Raw genomic sequence first — 22,226 nt, 5'->3', positions numbered from 1 at the left:
AGCAGTCACATCACCACTACGTCCCTAGCCTCCAATACTCCGCCTCAAGCAGGTTTCAACAGTTTTGTATCAACTATGACTGCTACCTCTACTAGGATTTGGCCCTCCACCAGGGCTTCGCCCTCCACCAGGACCTCGTTTACTTTAGAATTGTCGACATCCTTCGACTCCAGCAGAGCCTCCAATACTTCACCTCAGGCAGGTTCCAGCAGTTTTGTATCAACTATGACTGCTATCTCTACTAGGATTTCGCCCTCCACCAGGGCTTCGCCCTCCACCAGAACCTCGTTTACTTCAGAAATGTCGACATCCTTCGGCTCCAGCAGAGCCTCCAATAATTCGCCTCAGGCAGGTTCCAGCAGTTCGGTATCAACTATGACTGCTATCTTTACTAGGACTTCAATCCACACCAGGACTTTGCCCTCCGCCAGGACCTCGTTTACTTCGGAATTGTCGACATTCTTCAACTCCAGCAGTCGCATCACCACTACGTTCGTCGCCTCTAATACTTCACCTCGGGCAGGTTCTCCAACTATTGCCAGGCCATCAGGGTGGAATGGAACGATTACATCAACGGTCTGTCCCGGTAATACTGGCGCGAGTGGTGGCATGTGTGCTACCGCGGTTACGAAGATCATCTACAACGACGGAAATCCGTACACATTCACTTTCCCTTCAGTGACACGAGGATCTGAACTCGATGTCTCGTACTGGACAGGAGTATATCCTACTCCTCCTCCTTCAAGCAGTGTCCTACTCAGCGACTCGGATATGATGACTACATTCACGGCTACCAGCTCTTCGATGCGCTATACGGAACACGCTTCTGACTCTCGGGCTCTGTCTGCTACGTCGATGTCATGGGTATTATTTTCTTCCTCTGAAGTACTGAGAATGCCTCCTGCTGCTTCTTCTGCAGGGTCAAGTGAGTCAAGTTTTATTGGGAGCAGTTTGAAGACTGTAATTTTGGCTAATTCAACAGGCCGTTCTTTGGATCTTGTGACGGTTGACCCGATTTCTACGACTTCAGTGGGATTTAGTAGTGGATTTGCGACACCTACGCTTCGGGAATTGACTACGGAGGCATCTTTGACGGCAACGAGCACGGCTATACTTCCCATGGCTACCAGATGCGGCGAGTATGGAAATTTTACAATGACTGTAAGAGAAAAGCTCTTGCGATATCTCTCATTCACTAATGTGCTATAGTGGGACGATGTACCTGGATTCATTCCAATCGAAAACAACACCTTCCTCGCGCCACCCGTGGTCAACGCCTACCATCATCTGTTCTCAGCTAGTGGATACGCCTACGTTCCTCCTGGATATGAGCCCTATCCGCCGGCATCAGCGCCGAACGTAGCCATGTTCTTCCCTATCACTGGACTCATGCCAAACCTGCCATTCGTAGATAGTGTCCGGCCAGGAGAGATTGGAGCTGGACCTCGGGCGTCAGTCAACTCTTATTGGTTTCACGCTTACAATGCGTTCTTCGGATGCGACAATCCAGGACCGCTCGACTGTACCATGCGAATTTCCGGCTACCAGTACGACGCCGCCGTAGAGCAAGAAGTGCTTGTCACGCAGCAAAACACCACGATTCCAGCGTGCTTTGGCTTCAAAGACTGCGTCCTGACGCAGGTGGACTTCTCAGACCAGTTCCGCAACCTGTCGGGGATTCAGTTCGAAGCTTTCCTCATTAACGATATCTTGCCGAGCGTGTTCATGGTGGATAGTTTAGCGATGGGATGGTACAATAACAGCTGCTCTTCAGGCATACTCCGGATGGGATCCCGCAAGTAGAGGCGAGATCGTGTGTGTGGCGATTTTGCTAATGACCGTGTTAGACTGGGGCCCGCCGTAAGGCTCCTCAACACGGTCGCTGAGGTTGTCATTCTTGCGAAATAGGCCTAGGTAGTAGCTTTCGGGGTGCATATCGGCTTTGTAAGCATAGGAAACTCGATAAAAATACAACTTGTGCATGATTCAACAATCTTCGTTGCTAGTGACAAGAGATAAACACTCCTCATTCTAGGTTTGTGTACACTTGCTTAGCACCGCTTGAGGTCCTCTAGTGCGTTATGTATGATTGAGAAACAGCAGTTTTGGCAAGTCTAATAGCTCTCCGAGCCACCTCAGACGGTGGTGGACTACGACTTCATGTTAGAAGAAGACTGCAACCTGGCACGCGGGGCATAGAAAAGGTGGCGCACTAATTCTGGAACAACCTTGGAAGCTGTCTCATGTGTACACCTGTCTGCCACTGCTTGGGTTGCTTTAATGTATTTTTAGGAATCTAAAGAAGATAGCAGCTCCTCGCCTTGGGCTATGTGGAAACCTTTTGAAGCACTTCTGACGGTGGCAGACAGGTGTACACCCGAGACGGAGTGATTGATGAGTGTGCCGCTTTTTTCATGCCCAGCGCGCGTGCCTGGCTGGCAGTGAATGGTGGTCGAGCTTGGATCGTTTCGTGCGCCGTGCGTTTTGTTTTGTTGACATCGATCCCGCTTGCGCCTCCGACCATCCCTAAATGCACCCCATCACCCCCACCGGACCCACGAAGGACAACCCCAGGTAAGAATCGGAGCCAGTGTCGGTATTTTTCGTTTCCCTCATTCTCTTCTTCAATTCTTTTGCCATGCCTTCCGACGACTTGATCGACTTCGAGATCATCGAAAACCAGAAGGAAAACATCCAGTCTCTCCCGAGCGGCCGCTCAGCCAAAGCTCTCGCACAACTATACTCTCCTCCGCTCTCCTTAGGGTCCTTGAAGACACCTCCTCCATCCCATACTCAGGACCTCAACAACGCGATACGGCAGGAGTATGAGAAGGAGCTTCTGACGATCGACGACTCCGACGACCCTCTGGACATTTACGACCGCTATGTGAAGTGGACCCTCGACGCATACCCATCGGCACAAAACACGCCGCAGTCGCAGCTATCGACCCTCCTAGAACGAGCGACCAAGGCCTTCCAGGGCTCCACGCACTACAAGAACGACCCTCGCTATCTGAAGCTGTGGCTGCATTACATCCGATTGTTCTCGGACGCGCCACGCGAGACTTTTGCATACCTTGCAAGACACAACATTGGCGATGGTCTAGCGCTATTCTATGAGGAGTTCGCCTCATGGCTGGAGAATGCGGGGCGTTGGACGCAGGCGGAAGAAGTCTACAAGCTGGGACTGGAGCGAGAGGCACGACCCACAGAGAGATTGATGCGCAAGTTTGGGGAGTTTGAAAACAGGTTCGCGGCCCGGCCGCAAGACGTTGCGGAGCCCAGCAGCCCAGCGCTACCGACAGTGCGTCCAGCGTTGGCAGCAAAGATCGACCCTTTTGCCCACACATCGTCTCCGATAGACCCACAAGCTCAGAGTCGTGCCGGGAGCAGCACAGGTGCGTCGAGGACTGGCCGACAGAAGTTGGCGATCTTTTCGGATGGAGACGAAGCAGCGAAACCAGGATCAAGTGGGAGCACGAAGGGATGGGACAGTATCGGATCTCTGGCAGACCGGAAGAAGGAGAACACAGTCGGAGCGAAGCCCTGGGCAGGGGAGACACTGAAGGCCGGCAAGAAGAACGCGGGAGTTCCCAAGATGATGATATTCAAGGACGAGGTGAGTTCTATTGAGCTATGAGCCCCCCTCATTCTCCTTATTTACGATCACAGGACTAATTGGTTGGCGTTTGCTTGCTTTATGTATTCAGTCTATATCAGATTCCTCAAAACAACCCAAATCGCACCCACTGCGTGATCAACAACAGAGCGTCAACCCGAAAACAGGACGAACAGAATGCGTCTTCGTCAACCTGGAGCTCGTATATCCAAATGCTGACGATCCTTCGGCCGCTGAGTTCTCATTCGAAGAGCTGAGAGCTAAACATAGGGGTTGGCTGGATTATGATTGGGGCGCCATCCGCAAGAAGGAAGCGGAGCAAATGTCTCAGCATACTAACTCTAAGGCTCGGAAAGATACGTTGACGAAAAAGCCAACAATTGGAGTAGAAGTCATTACAGCAGGTATCGAAGAGAACCTCGTTTTAAACGACGAGAATACCCCCCCCTCTCAAGTTCATGTCGAGAAGGTTTCAGTGGCCAAGAAGATGCGCAGAGAGGAGAAAGCCAATCGGACTAGAAAGATCAAGGTCATGGAAGTTCGAGCAGAGCCTCAAACAGGTAATTATTTGAGACGCTCATGCAATCGACAAGGAGCTAATACTTTCAAGTTCAAACTAATTTGGCATCGCCGACTGGACCCAAGCTGCGAAAGAAGAGGAATGCCGAACCTACAATGACGTTCCACACTAAAGAAGCGATGGATGAGATCTATGGAATATTCAACCAACCCCTCAAGACAGACGGTGACTCAGCAGCCGAGTCAGAAAGCGGCGAGGATAGCGACGATGACGACGACTATACGAGTGCTGGAGAGAGTACTGGTACCGGCCGAATTTCAGGCACTACCAGCGAATTTGGAGATGAAACTACAGGAGTCGACTTCACGACTAAAACCACGATGGATGACGAAGAAGATGAGGCAGATGAGACCGAGATAAAGAGCGTTTCGGAATGGTCGGAGTTCACGGCGAGCAAGCATATCCCCGATGGCGAAAATCCTGACCAGATTGGTAGTGAGAACGAGCACACCGACGACGAGTCGTGGGAAGCTCTTCGCGAGGCACATCTGAATGCACAGGGGATCAATCAGGAACTCGTAACGCCCACCTCTCCAGACATCGGATCAGTGTCTTTGCCAACGCGCTTCGTCCCTATCCCACCAGAGGGCTGCGATGTTCCGACTCGCCCTTTCCGAGATCCTACGCAGGTTGCTCACAATCGATTACCTTTCATGACACCCATCGTGGAGAAGACGGAATCGTCGATAGGAGCAGCAACTGCACGTTCCCAAAAGGATTACTTCTCTGTTAAAACTCCGTCGCGGTCCAAGGGTGCTTCGGCAATCCTTGAGGATGACGGTGAACCCTGGAGTAGCCCTTTCCAGGATGTCTTAGAAGAGGCTCTTAAGAAATCAGCGAAGATCCCTCAACCTGCACTGGGAGAGCGAAAGAAGGAATCGAAACAGCCTCTGGGAACTTCAAAGGCTCGACCTCTAGCAAAAAAGACCGTGGAGGCGAAAGAGTCGGTTCAAAAGGGGCCAATCATTAAGGATGCTCAATGCAATCCCGTGGACGAAGGCATCCGGGAAATCATTCTCAGTCAAATCCAGCCACCACTGTCTTCTTACGAAGGCTATTCTGAAGACAAGGACAAGGCTTTCGGACGAGGTGCTGAGATTCGGAAATTTACCAAGGCTGTCAGTAAGATGAACAAAAACGCAAACGACAAGACGGCAACGAATCTCATGATGCCTCCTGCCCTGCAGTTGAAGGGCTCGGACAGAGCCTACGCCGTCAGGCGAGAACTCGGCAAAGGAGCCTTCGCGCCTGTCTACCTCGTTGAAAGCTCTCCTGTGGACGAGGAAGATGACGAGGAGAAGCCTGTGATGATGGGCAAAGGAGACTTCGGCGTAAAACGACAACCTCTTGAAGCGATCAAGATGGAAGACCCACCATCGGCATGGGAGTTCTATATGCTCCGCCAGGCGAAACGCCGTCTTGGCGTTTCGCGCCCTGCAGACTCTGTCGTCTACGCATACGAGATGCACATGTTCCAAGATGAAGGCTTTCTGGTCGAAGAATTCCGCGACCAAGGCACCCTACTCGACCTTGTCAACATCGCGCGCGCCGAAACAAACGGCAGTGGAGGCATGGAAGAGCAGATGGCCATGTTCTTCAGCATCGAACTCTTCAGGACCGTCGAAGCTCTACATGCTAAAGGTATCATCCATGGCGACCTCAAGGCGGATAATATCCTTGTGCGACTCGAGAGCCTCGCACCGGACGCTTACTGGACCTCGCAATACCAGCACGACGGGCGCGATGGATGGGCGGCTAAAGGCGTGTCGCTCATTGACTTTGGTCGTGGGATTGACATGAAGGTCTTCAAGCCGGATGTCCAGTTCATCGCGGACTGGAAGACTTCAGAAGGGGATTGTGCTGAGATGCGCGAGCTACGGCCGTGGACGTACCAAGTTGATTATCACGGTCTCGCGGGGATCGTGCATAGTCTGCTGTTCGGGAAGTACATCGAGACGGTTGCCGAGCGGGGCGGGACGCTTGGGGCTGGTGCTACGAAGACGTACCGAATCCGTGAGAGCCTGAAGAGGTACTGGCAGACGGAAATCTGGAGTGAGATGTTGGACCTGCTACTCAATCCCCTGATGCATCTGGAGGGCGAGGAGGGAAGGAAGCTGCCTGTGCTGAAGGGGATGAAGGCGGTGCGGGAGAGGATGGAAGCTTGGCTGGAGGCGAATTGCGAGAAAGGGGTCGGCTTGAAGGCTATGGTGAGGCGTATGGAGACGGCGGTGAAGGAGAGGAAGAAGTGAGGTGCTTGGTATAGTGGTTGATGTTGGAGTAGGGGTGTTGCGGGGTTGCATTGGATGGAGTTGGTAGATGTGAGCTCATTGGCGTTGTTTTTTAGCAGATGATATCAGTTTACGTTGTCTATGACAGGCAGGATACCTTTTCTTAATACATTCTCTGGATTTAGCTGGGTTTTGTGTGAAGATATGAACTTAGCCATGGCTCATATGTCCAGACTTTGTACACATACACACCGCCGGCTGAGGCACCTAAACAAGGCTAAAGGCCTTGCTAAATGATAGAAATCCACTTCGTTCAGATTCTTGAAGTTGCTATGCAGAAAGTCGCGAAAGTACACACGTGACAAGTCAAGCTGTGGGAGTCTTGGCGCTATCGCTGATTGGGCCACCTACGGCGCCCTCGCTCATCCACGGATCACCGTCCATCTACGTCTCTTCGACAATTCGCCTCACCTGTAGTTTTTCTAGACCTCAAAATCGTGCAAACATCTGCTCCTTACCTTTACCTGGTGCTCTGCTCGCCTCGTTATGTCATAACTTCCAGAAAACACCTTCGCGCTGCTCCCCCACAACAGGCAGCAGAGCTTCAGCACATCCCACCACCGAGCTCCGCCTTCTCCAGTCAACAGGACACAACACCACACACCTCCTTCCTCAGCAGCTCGAAAATTCTCCGGGCCAGCTCTTTCCCACCATGGCGGATTCTCTCAGCATCTGCTTCAGCTTCGAGCCCACTTCCCCAAACATAAAATCAAACCTAGACCTTGACCGTCATATCCGCAGTCATGTCGCTGCGGTGTCGCATATCCCCAGTAGTGCTTTTCTGAAGAATATCGACACTCCGCAGGACTTTCTAGAGGCAGGCTCTGTTCTTACCTGCGTGCTATAGCTGCTAACATGCCCAGATCCTCAACCCATCCGTCAACAGCATACCCTATGCCTACACCCTACTTCACCGCATCCAGACTCACGACTGGCCGAAGGGGCCCAAGTCTGTCCCCGATACCTTCAGACCTGGCGGCGGATCGTGGGGCAAGCTAGTGGAGTTTTTGGAATCCTTCGATCCTGTCCAGATGCGATACATTGGCGATGTATGGAGGAGGCTGGTGGAGTACTGCGACCGGGTTGCTAGAGCTATGGGCACGGTATGATGAAACTCAAAAAGGAATGGTCCATAGGAGACTGATTATTCTGCAGCCCGGAATAGCCATCTCCCCCGTTCGATCCGCTATGCTGCAGCTAGATCCATCCACCGGAACGTTCACCTCGAATCATCTGCTGTTCATGAGGACCTGCCTGGAAGCTGGGTCATATACTGCCGCTCTCCCGATCCTCGACAACTACATCTACAACCTACCCCAGAATATAGCAAAAGCCCTAATCGAGATTGAGGGCTCGGTGCCATGCGCCGAGACGTCCACCAGCAGCGACTTCATCACCACGCGATCAGGACATTCGGAGAAGATCACGCTTGCGGACTTGCACGAATACTACATGCTAGGCGCTATTGCATACATTGGAGCACGCAAGTTCAAGCAAGCTTTGCTCTTCTTGGAACATATCCTCATCACACCGTCGGCGAATATTGCGAATGGCATAATGTGGGAGGCATATAAGAAATGGGTGATTCTAGGTTGTCTAGTGAACGGAGCGGTAAAGCGGCTCCAGAACGTGTGTTTTGAAGCAATGCTAATATAGAGCTAGCCATCGGCCACTCCAAAAACCGCCAACTCCAGTGCGATGAAACAGCTCCGCGCCGCTTCCAAGGCGTATGATGCTCTTACAGAGGCTTTCCAGATGCACGGCCCGAAGCTGCGAGCTCAAGCGGAGGTTGGCGTGCAGACGTGGGCTGAGGTATCTCACTATCCTCTGATGGTCTTTACTGAGTAAAAACTGACCTGGATAAATTTAGGACGGAAACACAGGCCTTGTTAGCGAACTAGTTGACCACCAGATGAGACTGGCGGTGATCAAGCTAAAGGACACATATTCAGCCATACCGCTCACGCACGTGGCCAAGTTTCTCGGCTTCTCTATGCAAGAGGCGGAGGCGTACATAAGAAACCTAGTGGCGAGAGGTTATCTGAACGCAAGCTTGGACCATACCCCAGGGCCGAATGGATCGCTGGTCCTTCGATTCTACACAGACCCCACCGAGGGACCGCTGGCCAAGAGCGAGAAGGAGCAGTATCTGGAGCTCCTGCAGCAGACAGCGCAGACGAATAAGCTCGCGGAACAGGTCAAGGCGGCCGACTATCGATTGAGCCTGAACAAGGACTACCTGGAGCACGTGCGGCGGCTGAACAAGAAGGCGGCGGCTAGCGCAGCGGCGGGCGATGCCATGGACGTTACCTGGGACGACGCCGAACCGGAAGAGGACATTATGGGCGACCTGATTATGTAAGTGCGCGGCGGAGCCAGCGGTATCCTGGAAGCATTGCGATGGAGTTCTGGGCGAGTCAATTGCGGCGACGAGGGTGTCGGTCGGGGGTTTGGACGATGAGGCACGAGTTGCACGCGGCGTGACGACGGCTGACAGGAAGGGTTGCAGTGAAACGTCTCGATTCTGGCGTTGAAACAGGACGGCCTGATTCGCCGGTGGGCGACACTAACACGACACAGATATGGATGTGATGAGGCTAGGTGGATGGAAGCAGACACGCGCGAGCGGCCAGGCGTGCTGCAGGTGGTGGGTGGTGGAGATGGAAAAGAAGAGGCCGCCCTATCTGGTTGACGTAATGCATACTTACCCACCTACGGCCTTGCACATCTGCCTGGCACTGTCAGAAGCCCTTCAATGCGCCGTGAAGCACCCCGAGGTGATGTATCAGTTGTCACATGGTGAATCAGGCAGTGCGATCGCACCCATGGGGTAGGTGGCGTCTGAAGTGCCCAATACGCCCTGCCAAATCCCGATGCGATGCAAGAACTGTCACGCCGTGAAGGGCGTCCAAGAGCGGCCGTTGAGCAGACCTGTCACGCAACACCCTGGAGGCTCCCACTCTCCCACGAGATCGACAGCGCTCTAACTGCTGTGGTGTTGTCGGGACGGGCGCGGAACGCGTGAGATGTGTGCTACAAAACGCGACGCCGAGTCTCAGCAGCTGAGACAGCACGAGCAGCGCCTGGTAGTTATCGCACCGCGCACTGCAGCGCGCACTGCAGCGCGACGCGGGCGCTGTTCCTGGGCGGCATGGCGAGGCTGGCACTGCAGGTCGGCGTTTTTCTCGCGAGCTTCGTTCCCTCTGCGCTCTTCGCGGCCGGCAATTGCGTCGCTGCGGCCTCAGCGGCGGCCAATCTCATATGCGATAGATCGGCGCGCGCTGCAGCCTGTGCGCTGCTCCCGACCAGCCTCCGCGATTGCGCACACCAACGGCGCCGAGCGTGGCCGTGTGAGATGCGCGGTGAGAGAGGGCCGGGGCAGGTGGCAGCGGGCAGCCTCGTTCTCGTGCTCCCCCGGGCTCGAAACGCCACCCAACTCAGGGTCCGCGGGACTCAGGGGAGCGTGCAGACTGCAGACGTGTAGAGAGAGTGTTTGGCAGAGCGTTTGGCAGAGTGTTTGATGCAGAGGTGCAGCGTCTGCAGGAATAGCTCCAGCGTGCAGCCAGCGACAGCGTCTGGTCGGGCTCCCTCTGCGTGTTCGTGGTGTCTGCGTCGCGGGCCCCTCCCGGCCTTCACCCCTGCATGGCATGGCGGGCCCTCGGGCGTCTGTTCGCTCAGGGACAGGGAGAGCCGACCTTTCTCTCCACCACGTCGAAAGCCACGGATACACTGCAGCCCTCCAAACCACGCACCCACGCTCCCACGCCCGCGAATCGCCTGTGTCCTCCAACAGCGCCGGAGCCGCCATGCCGCCCGCCCAGATTGCATGAACGTCGGGTCCTGTCTGCAGCCGTGCTTGGCGTCCCTGAGACACCAGCGACCTGCCCGCTAGCCAGAAGACGACACCATGTACGCCAGTGCCAATTTCACCGCCCTCGACCCAGCCCACGATCTGCTGCCCGCCCACCAGCAACGCCGCCAGCAGTCGCGCTCCAATTCCCTCTCCTCGTCGTCCGTCGTCACCGTCAAGCGCTCCGCCAGTTTCAGGGACGACCCGCCGCCGCCCTCCGCGAAGCCTACACCGCCTCCCTCGACCCGCCGCCAAAGCGTCGCCCATGTCGCCCAGGACAGCATAGGCTCCATCCGCGAGGGAATTGGCAACCTCAACCGCTGGTCGCAGAGCACTGCCAGCAGCAAGTCGTCGGCCAAGGACAAGGACTCGCGCCAGGCCTCCAGCTTTGCGCGCCGCCTGAGCATCAGCGCCTCGCCCTCGCGCTCCTTTACGTCTCTCCATGGATCCTCGGCGCACAACTCCTCGCCTCCACGAAAGTCTGCCACGAACCCGCGCCGCTCTCCCGCTGCGAGTCCGCATCGCCGCTCCCGCCCGCACTCCCCGGCCTTCGACCCCTCGCGCACGGTGACTGCGCTTCCGCCGATATCAACACTGCCATTGCTACCTTCGACCGTATACGACCCTAGCTCTGCGAGCAGCTCAGCTGCGAATACCCCTTCGACCTCGGGCCTGTTCACGCCCAGCACATATAACGCCGCCGCGTCGACCGACTATTTTACTACAAAGCCCCGGAACCCCCCTCAGAACAGCAATAGACCGCCCTCGAGGAGCAGACCAGCTCCAGCGTCTTTAGGATCTCCGCCTGTGGGTGTTTTAGAGTCCGAGGCAAGATACAAGGCGAGCACCACTGCTAGGCCGACTACTGCCTCCTCAAGAGAAAACGTAAAACCAGGATCAGCCGCGCCGCGGGACAGGCGAGCTGGGTCAAGGGACGCCGACTCTCACCAAAGAACGCGGAGTCGGAGCGACGCCAGCAGCAGGCTTGACGACGGATTCACAAACACCCCTCCGCGCAACCGGGAGCGGAGGGAGAAGGACAAGAAGACCATGCTTTCGAGGGCGCTGCAGAAGGCTAACACTGCAGTACTACTCGACAATGCCCAGAATTTCGAAGGTGCCATGGAGGCGTATGGGGATGCGTGCAAGTTGTTGCAACAGGTTATGATACGGAGTTCAGGGGAGGAAGACCGGCGGAAGCTGGATGCAATAGTAAGGATTTCACCATCGGCCAATCAGAGGTGTGCTAACAGTGGTCCAGCGCGTGACATATACGAACCGTATTGAGGAACTCCGCCGCCTGGACCCCGCATATCAATCCGCTGCTGGAAAATCGCTACCCGCACGGCCTATGAGTAACGAGTCGCTGAGTGGAGAATCTCAGTCTATAATACTAAGCGGTCCAGAAGATGATGACGTCGAGCCGGCCGTGATTGAAACGGCTACCATGACGAGAATAGTAAACGACAAGTCGGTTGCCATTGAGCCGGAACCAAGACCGCAGCTTCAATCTCAGGAACTACCATTGCGGCAAACGCCGGGATTGAGGGAGTCCATGTTCACCTCTGCTATTCGCGAGGTAGAAAGCACAATACCCTCTTCGAAATTTCTATTACAACCTCCTCCAGGGAAGCTAGGTCAAAGTTTCGATCGAAACTCAGCGCTGGAATCTCCAATGGACCGAAGTTATATGCCGCCGCCTCTTTCACCCATGAGGCCCAGGAGGCCATCTTCCCCAAATCCTCCCGCTAAAAAAGAGGTGCTCGATGAATCCAACGTTCAACAAACCCTGCTACAGCCGGAGCGCAACCCCGCACCGAATCACACTAGGGCCGCGAGCAGCGAATCCATGTCCTGGCTTGATACTATTGATGAGTCTGGTGGGTCTTCATGTTCGTCCTCCGTGCATTCGCTATCTCCAGGCGCTGGATTACGCCGGAAACATATCCGTACTGGAAGTGGTGCTACGGAGGCTGAGTTCGACGCCGCGTTGGATGCGGCTGTAGAGGCTGCTTATGATGATGGTCTTGAACCGTATGAGGACGAGGACGACGAGGATGAGCAGCCCTTGCAGATGGATATTGCTACAAGGCTTCGAAACGTCGAATTAGCAAAAGAGCGTGTTAAGGAAGTGGAGAGGGAAGAGGCTATATCAGCAGCAAGATATCGGTATCGGGAAACACAGCTTCGGAGCGAGGGATTACCGCACGTGCGGGAAAGCGCCGAGTTCAACTTCCAGGGAGATGAGGCTGAGGAAGAGGAGCGCATGCTGGACGAAATGACCAAAGAGTACATGCTGGACGGATTTGACTTTGACCTACAAACCAAGTCCTCCCTACCCCGACAATCTGACTCTAGCGGCTTCTCAAATGGTACTTGGAATAGCTCGATGTCATCCAACCGGACGACCGCCGGCACGTCACTTTCCACTGTTGCGGAGGTAAATTATCCAGCTAGATTCTCAGTGAAGCCGCCCAGCCACTTACCCCCTCCCGTACCTCCTCCAACCGGGGCACTACCTGCTATCTCAGACTCGTCATCATCTAAAACACCTCAAACCGCTATCGACGCGTCATTTGCTAGGCCCCCTAGCATGAGTGGAAATGCAGCTTCCAGCGTCCGAAGTCGACGACTATCCGGACAAAACGCGAAGCAGCTAAAGATTGAGACGTCACTACCATCAGTATCTCCACCTCCGCAGACAGAAAAACCCTTCGCGGCTTCCGATAAAGAATCTCGACCAGAAATTCCCCCCATACCCAAATCTGCTGGAGCTGCTTTGAACGGCAGCCAGACCCTGGCAGATACTACCTTTAAGGTCCCCGGTTTACCAGCATCCGTGTCACAAACCTCGGGCCTCTCCGCACCATCTCCAATACCGCCGATCCCCAGTCCCGCGGACTCATTTACCGTATCACCAGCGACCCCTCTATTAACACAAGTAATATCGAATGACAGTACCCTCATTCCCTCTTCTCCCAAGTATGCCAACAAGCCTCCAGCTGCTGGGATCAGGAAAAACAAGTCCTCCTTAAGCCTCAAAGCCCGCACGCTGTCTATGTCCAGCCCCGATGGTTCCGATGTATCTGTTGGCACACCTCTCAGTACCACCTTCTCATTCACCACTCGAAAACAAAGCAACGGAGGTCAGACTTTACCCACACCAAGCGTGCCAACATTCAACGTGACAGATGGGCTACCTACCGGGGGCATGCACCTATTCGAGAGCGATATACACTCACCATACAGCCCAGGTTCTCCCAACACCATGGCTGTCAACGCGCCCATTCCTCTAGAACCATGTCCGGACTCGTATCTCCTGCGTCCATTCTGGCTTATGCGATGCTTCTACCAGACCATCGCTCATCCGCGCGGCGGCTACATCTCCACCAAGCTATTCATCCCCCGTGATGTTTGGCGCGTCAAGGGCGTCAAGCTTAAGAACATCGATGAAAAAATGGCCAATTGTGACCTACTAACCGCCGCCTTGCAGCGCCTAGGTGAAGTCGACACCCTAGACGCTGACGCCGTCTACGAAGAAATGAACACCTTCGAAAGCGTCATGGACCAAGCGCAAACCCAACTCGCCAAGAAACTCGGCACCGAAGTCGGCGTCAACGGCATCTCATCCCTTTTCAAGGACGCGACTATGGTCGGCAACGGCGCTGCGGGTGGAGATGGCCAGACTGGTGCGCAGGGCAGCCACAACTCTAACGAAACTGTCCCGAAAAGCGCGGTAGCGCAGAGCAAATCGTATCTTTCGTCATGGCGTAAACTGCGATCGAAGAGCTCGGCGGTAGGCTTGAGTAGCATGGCTACTGGTAAAGGTGCTGGAGGCGAGGTGCCGAAGGAGACGTTGACGATGCCGACACTACCGATGACGACGCTGCCGAATATCCGCTTTGCGAAAAGGGATGTTGCGAGTGTGGTGTTTGATGGGCCCAATGCGGGGTATATGCAGAGCTTGGCGAAACTGTTTGATGCAGTGCAAATACTGGGTATGTTTGAACTACTGACAAAACGTGTCTATCTGGAATTCCGCTGACTTTTTGAAAGATCAAATCGCCCGCCAAGTCGAAGATCCCGGCCTCCGGCATTCCTCCTCCACCCACGTGGGACTCGAACTCAGCACCCGCCATGCGGCGGAGTTCTTCGGGTTCTATATCTGTCGCTTTGTGCTTACGGACGTTACGATGATGCTGGATAAGTTTATCAAGAGGGGGAGTGAGTGGGTGCTTGTGTGATGAGAAAGAAAGTCTTTGAGGGTTGTAACATGCGCATGTGGTAGGCAGAAGACGTGTCAAGTGTGAGGGGATGAATGGTAATTCTGGAATGGGAACGAACGAGCACGTGTTGCATTGCGTTGTATTGTATCTGAACGGCCGCAGGGATTACACGCCGTAGCGCCGCTGGCTGCTGGGTAAGAAGAGGAACAGGCAATCCTCTTCCCTAGCATATCTCGTCTTCGAGTTTTCAAACGAAGACTGTTTTTTTGCATGGAAACATCCCTCCTGCATTTTGTGCGGAAGTCGAATCTAAGATACCTTTTTTCCACGTCACACACGCTGGAAGCTGCATTTTCTTTCTTTTTCTCTGGACATTGCAAGCAAGGCGCTCGGTAACCATGGGTGTCGGATTTCTTGCATGTGTGTGTGTCTTCTATACTTTGTCCCTCTCTTTGCCTACGTCTTTCCGCTGGATGGTTGATATCCCTGAGCTGAGCATTGCGCGGTTTTCGTTTGTGAGAGCGAGTGCGCTGTACTGTAACCCTGTAGCGGATGAGGCGAGCATCTGCATTTGTGCTTTTGGAGCTACCTGGAGAGCAGATAGAGCGAATCAAGTATGAGTCTTCGAAGTCAAATCTTGAACTGCGCTAGCGTAGTAAGCGAGTACTACTCACGTGATTGGTGACTTCGCTAATTAGTAATCCGGTTCCTTCTCATTTGCTCGCTCTGACGTGGCGCCCCCTTAATCTTCTCTTAATTGTTCCCTTGTACGTCTGGAGAAGTACAGGGGAAATTGTCTATTTGGCTTTTCTTGCATATTAGACGTCTTTGCAAGCTAACTGTAGACAGCGTCGCCAATTACGACTAAATACTCTACAGCCCGCCTCACAGAAAATTCCTTAGACTCGTGTTGGCTATCCACAGACCAAGTAAATAAGAAGTTCTTCTACCAACACGAGTTCTCGTCCTTGATTCTAGCCAACATGGTGGCTAGCAGCTCATGTCGCACGTCGGGCCCTAATGAGCATATGCTAGGATCTTCCGCAGGGGTTTCAGTAAGCGGTTTTGCCAAAAGGCGCCTGTTTTTAGAGTACCTTGGGGCGGAAACCCATACGTACGCCACTTGAAAGGACCCTCCGTGGCCCCCCGTACCTGGATTATCTTTCAATGGATGGGAATCCTGGTGTTAAATCTCCCATGCCCGCTAGGGAGTCGTCGAGGGTTTTGGGCTAAATGGGTACATCGCCCCGAAAGGATTCTCTTTTCCCTTCATTGTATTTTGGATTCCCAATTGTCCTTTGAATAGGACGTCCTTTCTTTACATCCCATAATGTCGGGCTCGCATCGCCATGTGCAATCATGGTTTCACATTCTCTCCTTTTGCATATTGATAGGCTCCACAGCCGCCGTTCCATCCGCCGGGTTCAATGCTTCAACTTCAGTGCTCGCTGCAAGTCTAGCCACCACGACGTCAAGTGCGTCAAATGCGTCAAATTGCTACGAATCATGGCTCGACTACCAGTCCTCCAGCGACAGCTACATGACCTTACACGCGACATCCGTCGTCCACGACGCCGCCTTCTCTAGCGAACGCACCTCCTGGGCTACGATCCAAACAGGCGAAATCTACACCACGCTCTGTGACGGTGAACCGCGGGCCCACGGAACCCCATCATTCTTTACCAACACGACTTGGGAGACGACAGCTCCAAACACGACCACCATCTGGCCGACGTTCACTACCCCGCCGCCGAGTTGTTCCTTGGACCCTTCTTCATGCTCAACGCTATGGGAAGACTACGGACTCTCGCAGAGGAGCTACGCCCAAGACGCCTACCTCCGCTCCGTCACTGTATATAATGGATCCGGCATGGTTTCCCCCACGCCCCCAGCCTGTTCATCCCCCACCAGCATCTGCGGGCCCTGCCAGATCTTCGGCCGCAACGCCCACCTCGCCTACTGGCCCGTGACCACCACCCAACCGCCCTCCTCCAACGCCTCAGACTGCAACGCCCCCGGCGTAACTTTGACATCTAATGTAACCGGCCTCGTCACCGCCGTCCTCTCGGGCGCCACCCTGACCTCCCCGACCGCCTACATCTTCGTCGACACCATCTTCTCCTACGACTACTGCACCACCCGCACCTACCCCGGCACCGTGCTCACCATTCCGCCCGGCGCGCTCTCCAGCGGGCGCGCGCAGCACGGCGTCGTCGAGGCCAGCTTCAACTTCGCCGACCTGGCGCCGGGCCATGTGAGCCGCGACGCGTACACGAACATGGGCGAGTGCTTCAACTTCCCGACGTGGTGCAACGAGACGATTTACGAGGAGTGGTACCATCCGTTTATCCTGATGCCGCCGAGTGTGACGGGGTTACGGAGCGAGTGGGCGGGGTGCACGGCGGCGCATTTTGGGATCTTCGACCCCCCCGTGGCGGTGCACGGGGTGAATGGGTTTGGACCGAGTAGTTCGTCGGTGGTGGAGGTGACGGCGCCGGCGCCTGCGCAGACGCAGGAGCCGAGTCCGAGTCAGGCGGCGAGTGTGCCGGTGGTTACGAAGACGGCAGAGCCAGTGCCAGTGCCAGTTCAGAGTACTGCAGATCCAGGGGCGCCGCAGCAGAGCCAGAGTGTGGGAGATCCGGGGGAACCTCAGAGCCAGACACAGGGACAGCCTGTGCCCCCTCCTTCTCCTACAACGGTGGTGGGTATCGCGACATCGACAGCCATCGTACTGGACCCCACCGATCCGAGTGATCCAAGCAACCCCGTCATTCCCGTCAACCCAACGAGTACCCCTATTCCTAACGATCCCGCAACCCCGGCGCCAGTACCTTCTTCCTCAACCGCCAACATCGGCAAACTCATCTGTCTCGCCTTCGGTGGTGGCAGCTCCTGCCACAACATCGGCTCTACTGCAGCCTCTAATTCAACTCCCGCCCCCGCTGTCGTGGTGACTCTTGGAAATACAGTTGTCACAGCCGCAGACCCGCCTTCTGCCACTGAGGTCGTGTTAGGTTCTCTGACGCTCAAGCCTGGCGACCCCTTAGCTACGATCTCAGGACACGTGGTTAGTGTGGCGAGTTCCGGGGGGATTGTGGTGGATGGGAGTACGGCTGTGGCTTCAGGGGTGGGAGGAGGGAGCGTGACCACGGTCGTTGGGGGGCAGACGGTGGTAATTGCTCCTGATGCGCCTTTGACCACTGTGGTGGCCGGGTCGACGGTTGTACTCTCGGCGCCTGGGCCTTTGACGACTGTCGTTGATGGCTCGACGGTCGTACTTCCAGCAGGCGGGCCTTTGACGACTGTGATCGATGGATCGACGGCGGTGATTCCTGCGCCTGGGCCTTTGACGACTGTGATCGACGGATCGACGGCAGTGATTCCAGCAGGCGGTCCTTTGACAACTGTGATCGGGGGACAAACCGTTGTGCTTTCGGCGCCTGGAGGGCTTACGACGGTGGTTGGTGGCTCGACGGTCGTCCTTCCAGCCAGTGGACCTTTGACCACCGTGATAGGCGGCTCAACAGTCGTCCTCCCACCCTCCGGACCTCTTACAACCGTAATAGACGGCTCGACAGTCGTCCTTCCGCCCTCCGGCCCCCTGACAACCGTAATAGACGGCTCAACCGTCGTCTTTCCAGCTTCCGGGCCCTTGACGACTGTGGTCGGTGGCTCGACAGTCGTCCTCCCACCCTCCGGACCTCTCACAACTGTAATAGACGGCTCAACCGTCGTCCTTCCAGCTTCCGGGCCCTTGACAACTGTGATCGGTGGCTCAACAGTCGTCCTCCCACCCTCCAGCCCCTTCACCACCATAATCGATGGCTCCACCGTCGTGCTCCCCGCTCCGATTCCTGGCCCTCTGACCACCGTACTCGACGGCTCCACCGTCATCCTCCCCGCCACAGCAACAGCCGGCCTCTACACCCTCGGGTCCCAAATCTACACCGCCATCCGCACCTCCGGCACCATCGCCCTGGTCCCGCTCACCCCCACCCATGCCTCAAGCGCAACAAGCGTCCTGATCAATTCAACGATAGCCATCACTGGGAGCGAGAGCAGCGCGGGACAGACGTTACCAGGCGGATTTCTGGGAAGCGGAACGTCTGCGGCGCCGGCCAGTACGAGTTCGGGACTTGCGGCGGGGGGAGTGAGAGCGCCGGGATTGGGGGTTGTGGTGGAGGTGTTTGTTGTTTTGGTGATGGGGGTTGTGCGGTAGGAGGGGGGGGGGGGTGGTAGAGCTATATACTCAGAATTTTTAATGGAAATATTTTTTTTTATTGAGTTCGGGATCTTTGAGAGTGATGCAGATGGGGAGGAGGGGGGGGTGTTGGGTCACGGGCGAGGGGTTAGTAAGCACCTTTTCTCCGGCCCTCCCTGCCGTATAAATTCTTCGTCTTGAGCGCGGAAAAGAGTTTTTGGAGACGGAGGTGGGCGGGGCTGGGGTTTAAAGTGCATCTTTGCCGTCTCCATGTCCGGAGGCGTGTGTCGAAACACCAAAAAGACGACAACAACATGAAGCGTCGGAGATACCGTGGTTCAAACACGCGATTGAAATTCTCTATGAGCGGTAACGTCCTGTGGGTCCGAATATCAACACGTGCAGCCGTCCACTCAGTTGTCCGCGCGGACTGTGGTGCGGTGTCAAAACGTGCAGATTCTGCGCATATGAGTGGCGGACAGATGGCTATCTTCGCTCGGTTGAAGGCAAAGATGAAGGCCGCAATCAATATTGGGTCGGCGTTGATGAAAAGGGCATAGCGGACGGCGAGTGCCCGGCTTCCTTTGTCCTTGAATACATGGAGGCTCTCACAATAGTCTGCCATGGTGTCTGGGAGAGGTGTGAACCGGATAGCGATGTGGTGGGGGTGTCGAAAATCACTCCTCCATCCTCATATGGAGGGGAAGCGTTGTTTTCGAAGGGATCAGTCTGAAGGATGAATGGGGAAGAAGCGAGCTCCGTGCTCTCTATCGTTTCGGCGTAGTGACGATGCGTATCGATTGAGTCTGATCATAGAAGGGAGCTTCTCATTTAGCATTGGACTACATTCGTATGTTAATGATGTTGGAGATTATTGGTATTTGAGGATAGTCCTCCACAGACCGCACCACCTCTAGCTATGAAACTCTCTAGCACACTTGTTTTGCTTCATCCGCAATGCCGCTAACGCATGCCCAACCATGATGAATTTCAGCGTGCGCTTTTTGGTGACAGCACGCCCGAACTCAAGCTCTTTCTGATTGAATCTAAGCAAAGTGACGAAGCTTTTATATCGGAGATCTGAGGAGGTCTTCGTATATCACGTGAACTGCACGTGATATCACCCGGTGAGGCTGTGCCTTGCTCAATCAATGACGTTTGTTCCTAGACTTGGGTAAGCTTGTCAGATTGAACTTCTTGACTGACGTTGCAGTCATTTCTCTAGAGTGCCACGCCCAAAATCCCAATCAAGCCTTTGGCCGGAGGCTCTTCAAGTCAGCCTGGTCTCTCGAATGCAAAATATCGGCATTTTCTGGAAAGATAATATTCCTGCATCTCAGATTAGGACTGCAGTAAACAATTGAGAAAGGGTGCAAGTGTTCGTAGAGGACACGCGAAGGACTCAATGTGAGCCCTAACTGTAGAATAGTGGTTGGCTCCGATTTGTCAGCCTCCAAAGACTTGCCATCGACATCCCTTCCCCTTGCTACCATCTCACTCAATCCTACTCTGTAGAAATCCGATCTGAGATCAACCATGGCATCCAAGCAAGCAGTATCCACGACGAAGGCGCCCGCGCCTTTGCCTCAATTTTCTCTCGCGATCAAGTATAATGGCATGGTGAGTCATATTTGGCGTTTAAAATCATTTCGATCCTTTATGAAGCCTTTCTAAACCGTCATGAGATACTTCTGGATCAAATCTGACGCAACGCGCCTCTAGGTTTACTGCTCCGGGTCCATTGGCGTCAATCCGGCGACGAAGAAGCTCGCTGAGGGTGGTATCAAGAGCGAGACCGTAAGTCGTGCAGACACCATCACATAAGCGTAATTAGACTGAGTTGATCTTTCTCATAGCGTCAAGCCATCCAAAACCTCGTCGCCGTGCTCGAGGAAGCTGGCAGCAGCTTAGCGAACATCGTCAAGGTGAACATCTTCCTCACGACCATGGATCACTTCAAGACGATGAATGAGGCGTACGATGAGTTTTTTGGAGCTATTGAGCCTAAGCCGGTGAGTTCTTCCTTTTCTACTGGGGTTGAAAGAGAAAAGGAGCTGACGCGAGAGTAGTGCCGGACTTGTAAGTTGATTTTGTCCCATATGCTCGAGCCTTTTGAGGCGGGCAAGCTGACTTCCACTTTTGTAGGTGTTGCGGTCTATCAACTCCCATTCGGGGCGTTGGTTGAGTTGGAGTGTACTGCATTTCTGAGTCCTGAAGCGAAACTATAGAAGTCCTGTGTTGAAAGAGAAAAAAGCTTTGCCTATTTGGAGGTACGATAAGCCTTTGCAAGTGTATTACACAACCTAGATAAACAACAAAAGGTCGGAAAAAGAAAAGCTCGACGAACGCTCTTGAGCCTCCTCTCTTGGGCCTATCTTATTGCACCGTCCCCCTGGCTCCTGTAGCCCGAACCATACCCTATGCCGCCTTTCTCGAGGTTGAACACTTCACGGGGTCACTTGGAGGTACTCGCTACAATCTAGTTGAACTTTTAGCTTCGACATCTTTGCGCTCGGCCACGCCGTCGAGAAGGTCGCATTTGTTGATTACGGCGGAGGTGATGAGGTCGAGGGTTGGTCGGGGGGAGGAAGCCCACGCCCCTTGCTGAGTTAATGGGTGGTCTTGTGACAGGTTATGAGGGGAGTATGAGTGCCTGTGATTTCACGGTATTCCAGAGGAAGTCGAGGATGAGATGAGAGTACCAGTTCGCGGGGCATCCAGCGATGATACCGTCGAAGAGGTCGGGCCAAAGAAGTGCCTGGATGACATGAGACTTGAGCACGAGAGGTCATGAGGGATATAATTGAGTTGGAGTCCAATGTACCAGAGCAAACCCTTGCGCGCCACCCATCGAGAATCCCTTGAAATACGAATACCCCGGCTTGACACCATAGAAACTTTCTACAATCTCCCTCGACGTCGGCATATGCATCGCAATAGAATTGTGAACCCAAGCCTCGACTTGCCCGGTATGCTGCATGTAATCGATGGATAATCCAAGCCCACCAATTCCGAAGTTGTTGACTTCAGAAGCCTCGTGACCGGAGTCACAGCTGTTGCAATTCATAAACACCTGTGCTTCTTCTATGCTAGATTGAAGCGAGGTGCTTACCTAGCGATAGCATATCCCTTGTTGATATTCCACATAAATTCGTTAGCTAGGGTATCATACTTGCCCGCCATGCCTCCATTCTCAATGGCTAGGAAGCGATTATCGTAGGTATGTGCATTCGGAAGCCAGAGTTGGAATCCCAGGGTATTAGAGTTCCCATAGGCCATTCGTCCGGCAGAAGCCATATTGGTTCTTGATCCCCAGGGTTTCCAGCTCATTTGCAGAGACGTAACTCGAGTTTAACAGAGCGGCTTTCGGTTAGAGAGCACGTCGGTATGGGCAAAGGTTTCGTAGGCTTGGGTTGATATTGCGGAAGCTATTTGGGACAATGCCCAGTCGAGAGTCTCATG

General features: G+C 54.4%; 5 protein-coding genes across 5 annotated transcripts; all 5 read left to right on the top strand.

The window, feature by feature from the left end:
* Positions 1 to 950: 950 nt before the first annotated feature.
* On the top strand, positions 951 to 1,981 carry BDZ99DRAFT_420119 (uncharacterized protein). The gene is made up of 2 exons (XM_033716912.1): positions 951 to 1,161; positions 1,210 to 1,981. The coding sequence occupies exons 1-2, from the start codon at positions 1,120 to 1,122 to the stop codon at positions 1,801 to 1,803; spliced, it is 636 nt and encodes a 211-aa protein (XP_033574646.1). The 5' UTR covers positions 951 to 1,119; the 3' UTR covers positions 1,804 to 1,981.
* Positions 1,982 to 2,638: 657 nt separating this feature from the next.
* Positions 2,639 to 6,448, top strand: BDZ99DRAFT_391739 (checkpoint protein kinase-like protein; the record flags this gene model as incomplete). Its single annotated transcript, XM_033715743.1, has 3 exons — positions 2,639 to 3,623; positions 3,721 to 4,179; positions 4,230 to 6,448. 3 exons carry the CDS (start codon positions 2,639 to 2,641, stop codon positions 6,446 to 6,448), a joined length of 3,663 nt encoding a protein of 1,220 aa, XP_033574645.1.
* A 434-nt stretch (positions 6,449 to 6,882) lies between these two features.
* Positions 6,883 to 9,238, top strand: BDZ99DRAFT_464601 (uncharacterized protein). Its single transcript, XM_033720365.1, has 5 exons — positions 6,883 to 7,304; positions 7,351 to 7,590; positions 7,643 to 8,098; positions 8,150 to 8,299; positions 8,358 to 9,238. The coding sequence occupies exons 1-5, from the start codon at positions 7,140 to 7,142 to the stop codon at positions 8,847 to 8,849; spliced, it is 1,503 nt and encodes a 500-aa protein (XP_033574644.1). The 5' UTR covers positions 6,883 to 7,139; the 3' UTR covers positions 8,850 to 9,238.
* Positions 9,239 to 10,134: 896 nt separating this feature from the next.
* On the top strand, positions 10,135 to 14,581 carry BDZ99DRAFT_489324 (uncharacterized protein; the record flags this gene model as incomplete). The annotated part of the gene is made up of 10 exons (XM_033722976.1): positions 10,135 to 10,266; positions 10,384 to 10,604; positions 10,967 to 11,549; positions 11,599 to 12,229; positions 12,260 to 12,546; positions 12,577 to 12,665; positions 12,696 to 12,755; positions 12,795 to 12,954; positions 12,994 to 14,335; positions 14,394 to 14,581. 10 exons carry the CDS (start codon positions 10,135 to 10,137, stop codon positions 14,579 to 14,581), a joined length of 3,693 nt encoding a protein of 1,230 aa, XP_033574643.1.
* A 5,458-nt stretch (positions 14,582 to 20,039) lies between these two features.
* On the top strand, positions 20,040 to 21,136 carry BDZ99DRAFT_464597 (YjgF-like protein). The gene is made up of 5 exons (XM_033720363.1): positions 20,040 to 20,384; positions 20,487 to 20,561; positions 20,621 to 20,776; positions 20,834 to 20,843; positions 20,910 to 21,136. Exons 1-5 carry the CDS (start codon positions 20,301 to 20,303, stop codon positions 20,990 to 20,992), a joined length of 408 nt encoding a protein of 135 aa, XP_033574642.1. The 5' UTR covers positions 20,040 to 20,300; the 3' UTR covers positions 20,993 to 21,136.
* The last annotated feature ends 1,090 nt before the right edge of the window (positions 21,137 to 22,226 follow it).

This window comes from Mytilinidion resinicola (assembly GCF_010093595.1).
Source record: "Mytilinidion resinicola strain CBS 304.34 unplaced genomic scaffold BDZ99scaffold_13, whole genome shotgun sequence".
In the NCBI taxonomy this organism is placed as follows: domain Eukaryota; kingdom Fungi; phylum Ascomycota; class Dothideomycetes; order Mytilinidiales; family Mytilinidiaceae; genus Mytilinidion; species Mytilinidion resinicola.
This window is presented reverse-complemented; position numbering and strand designations above follow the sequence as displayed.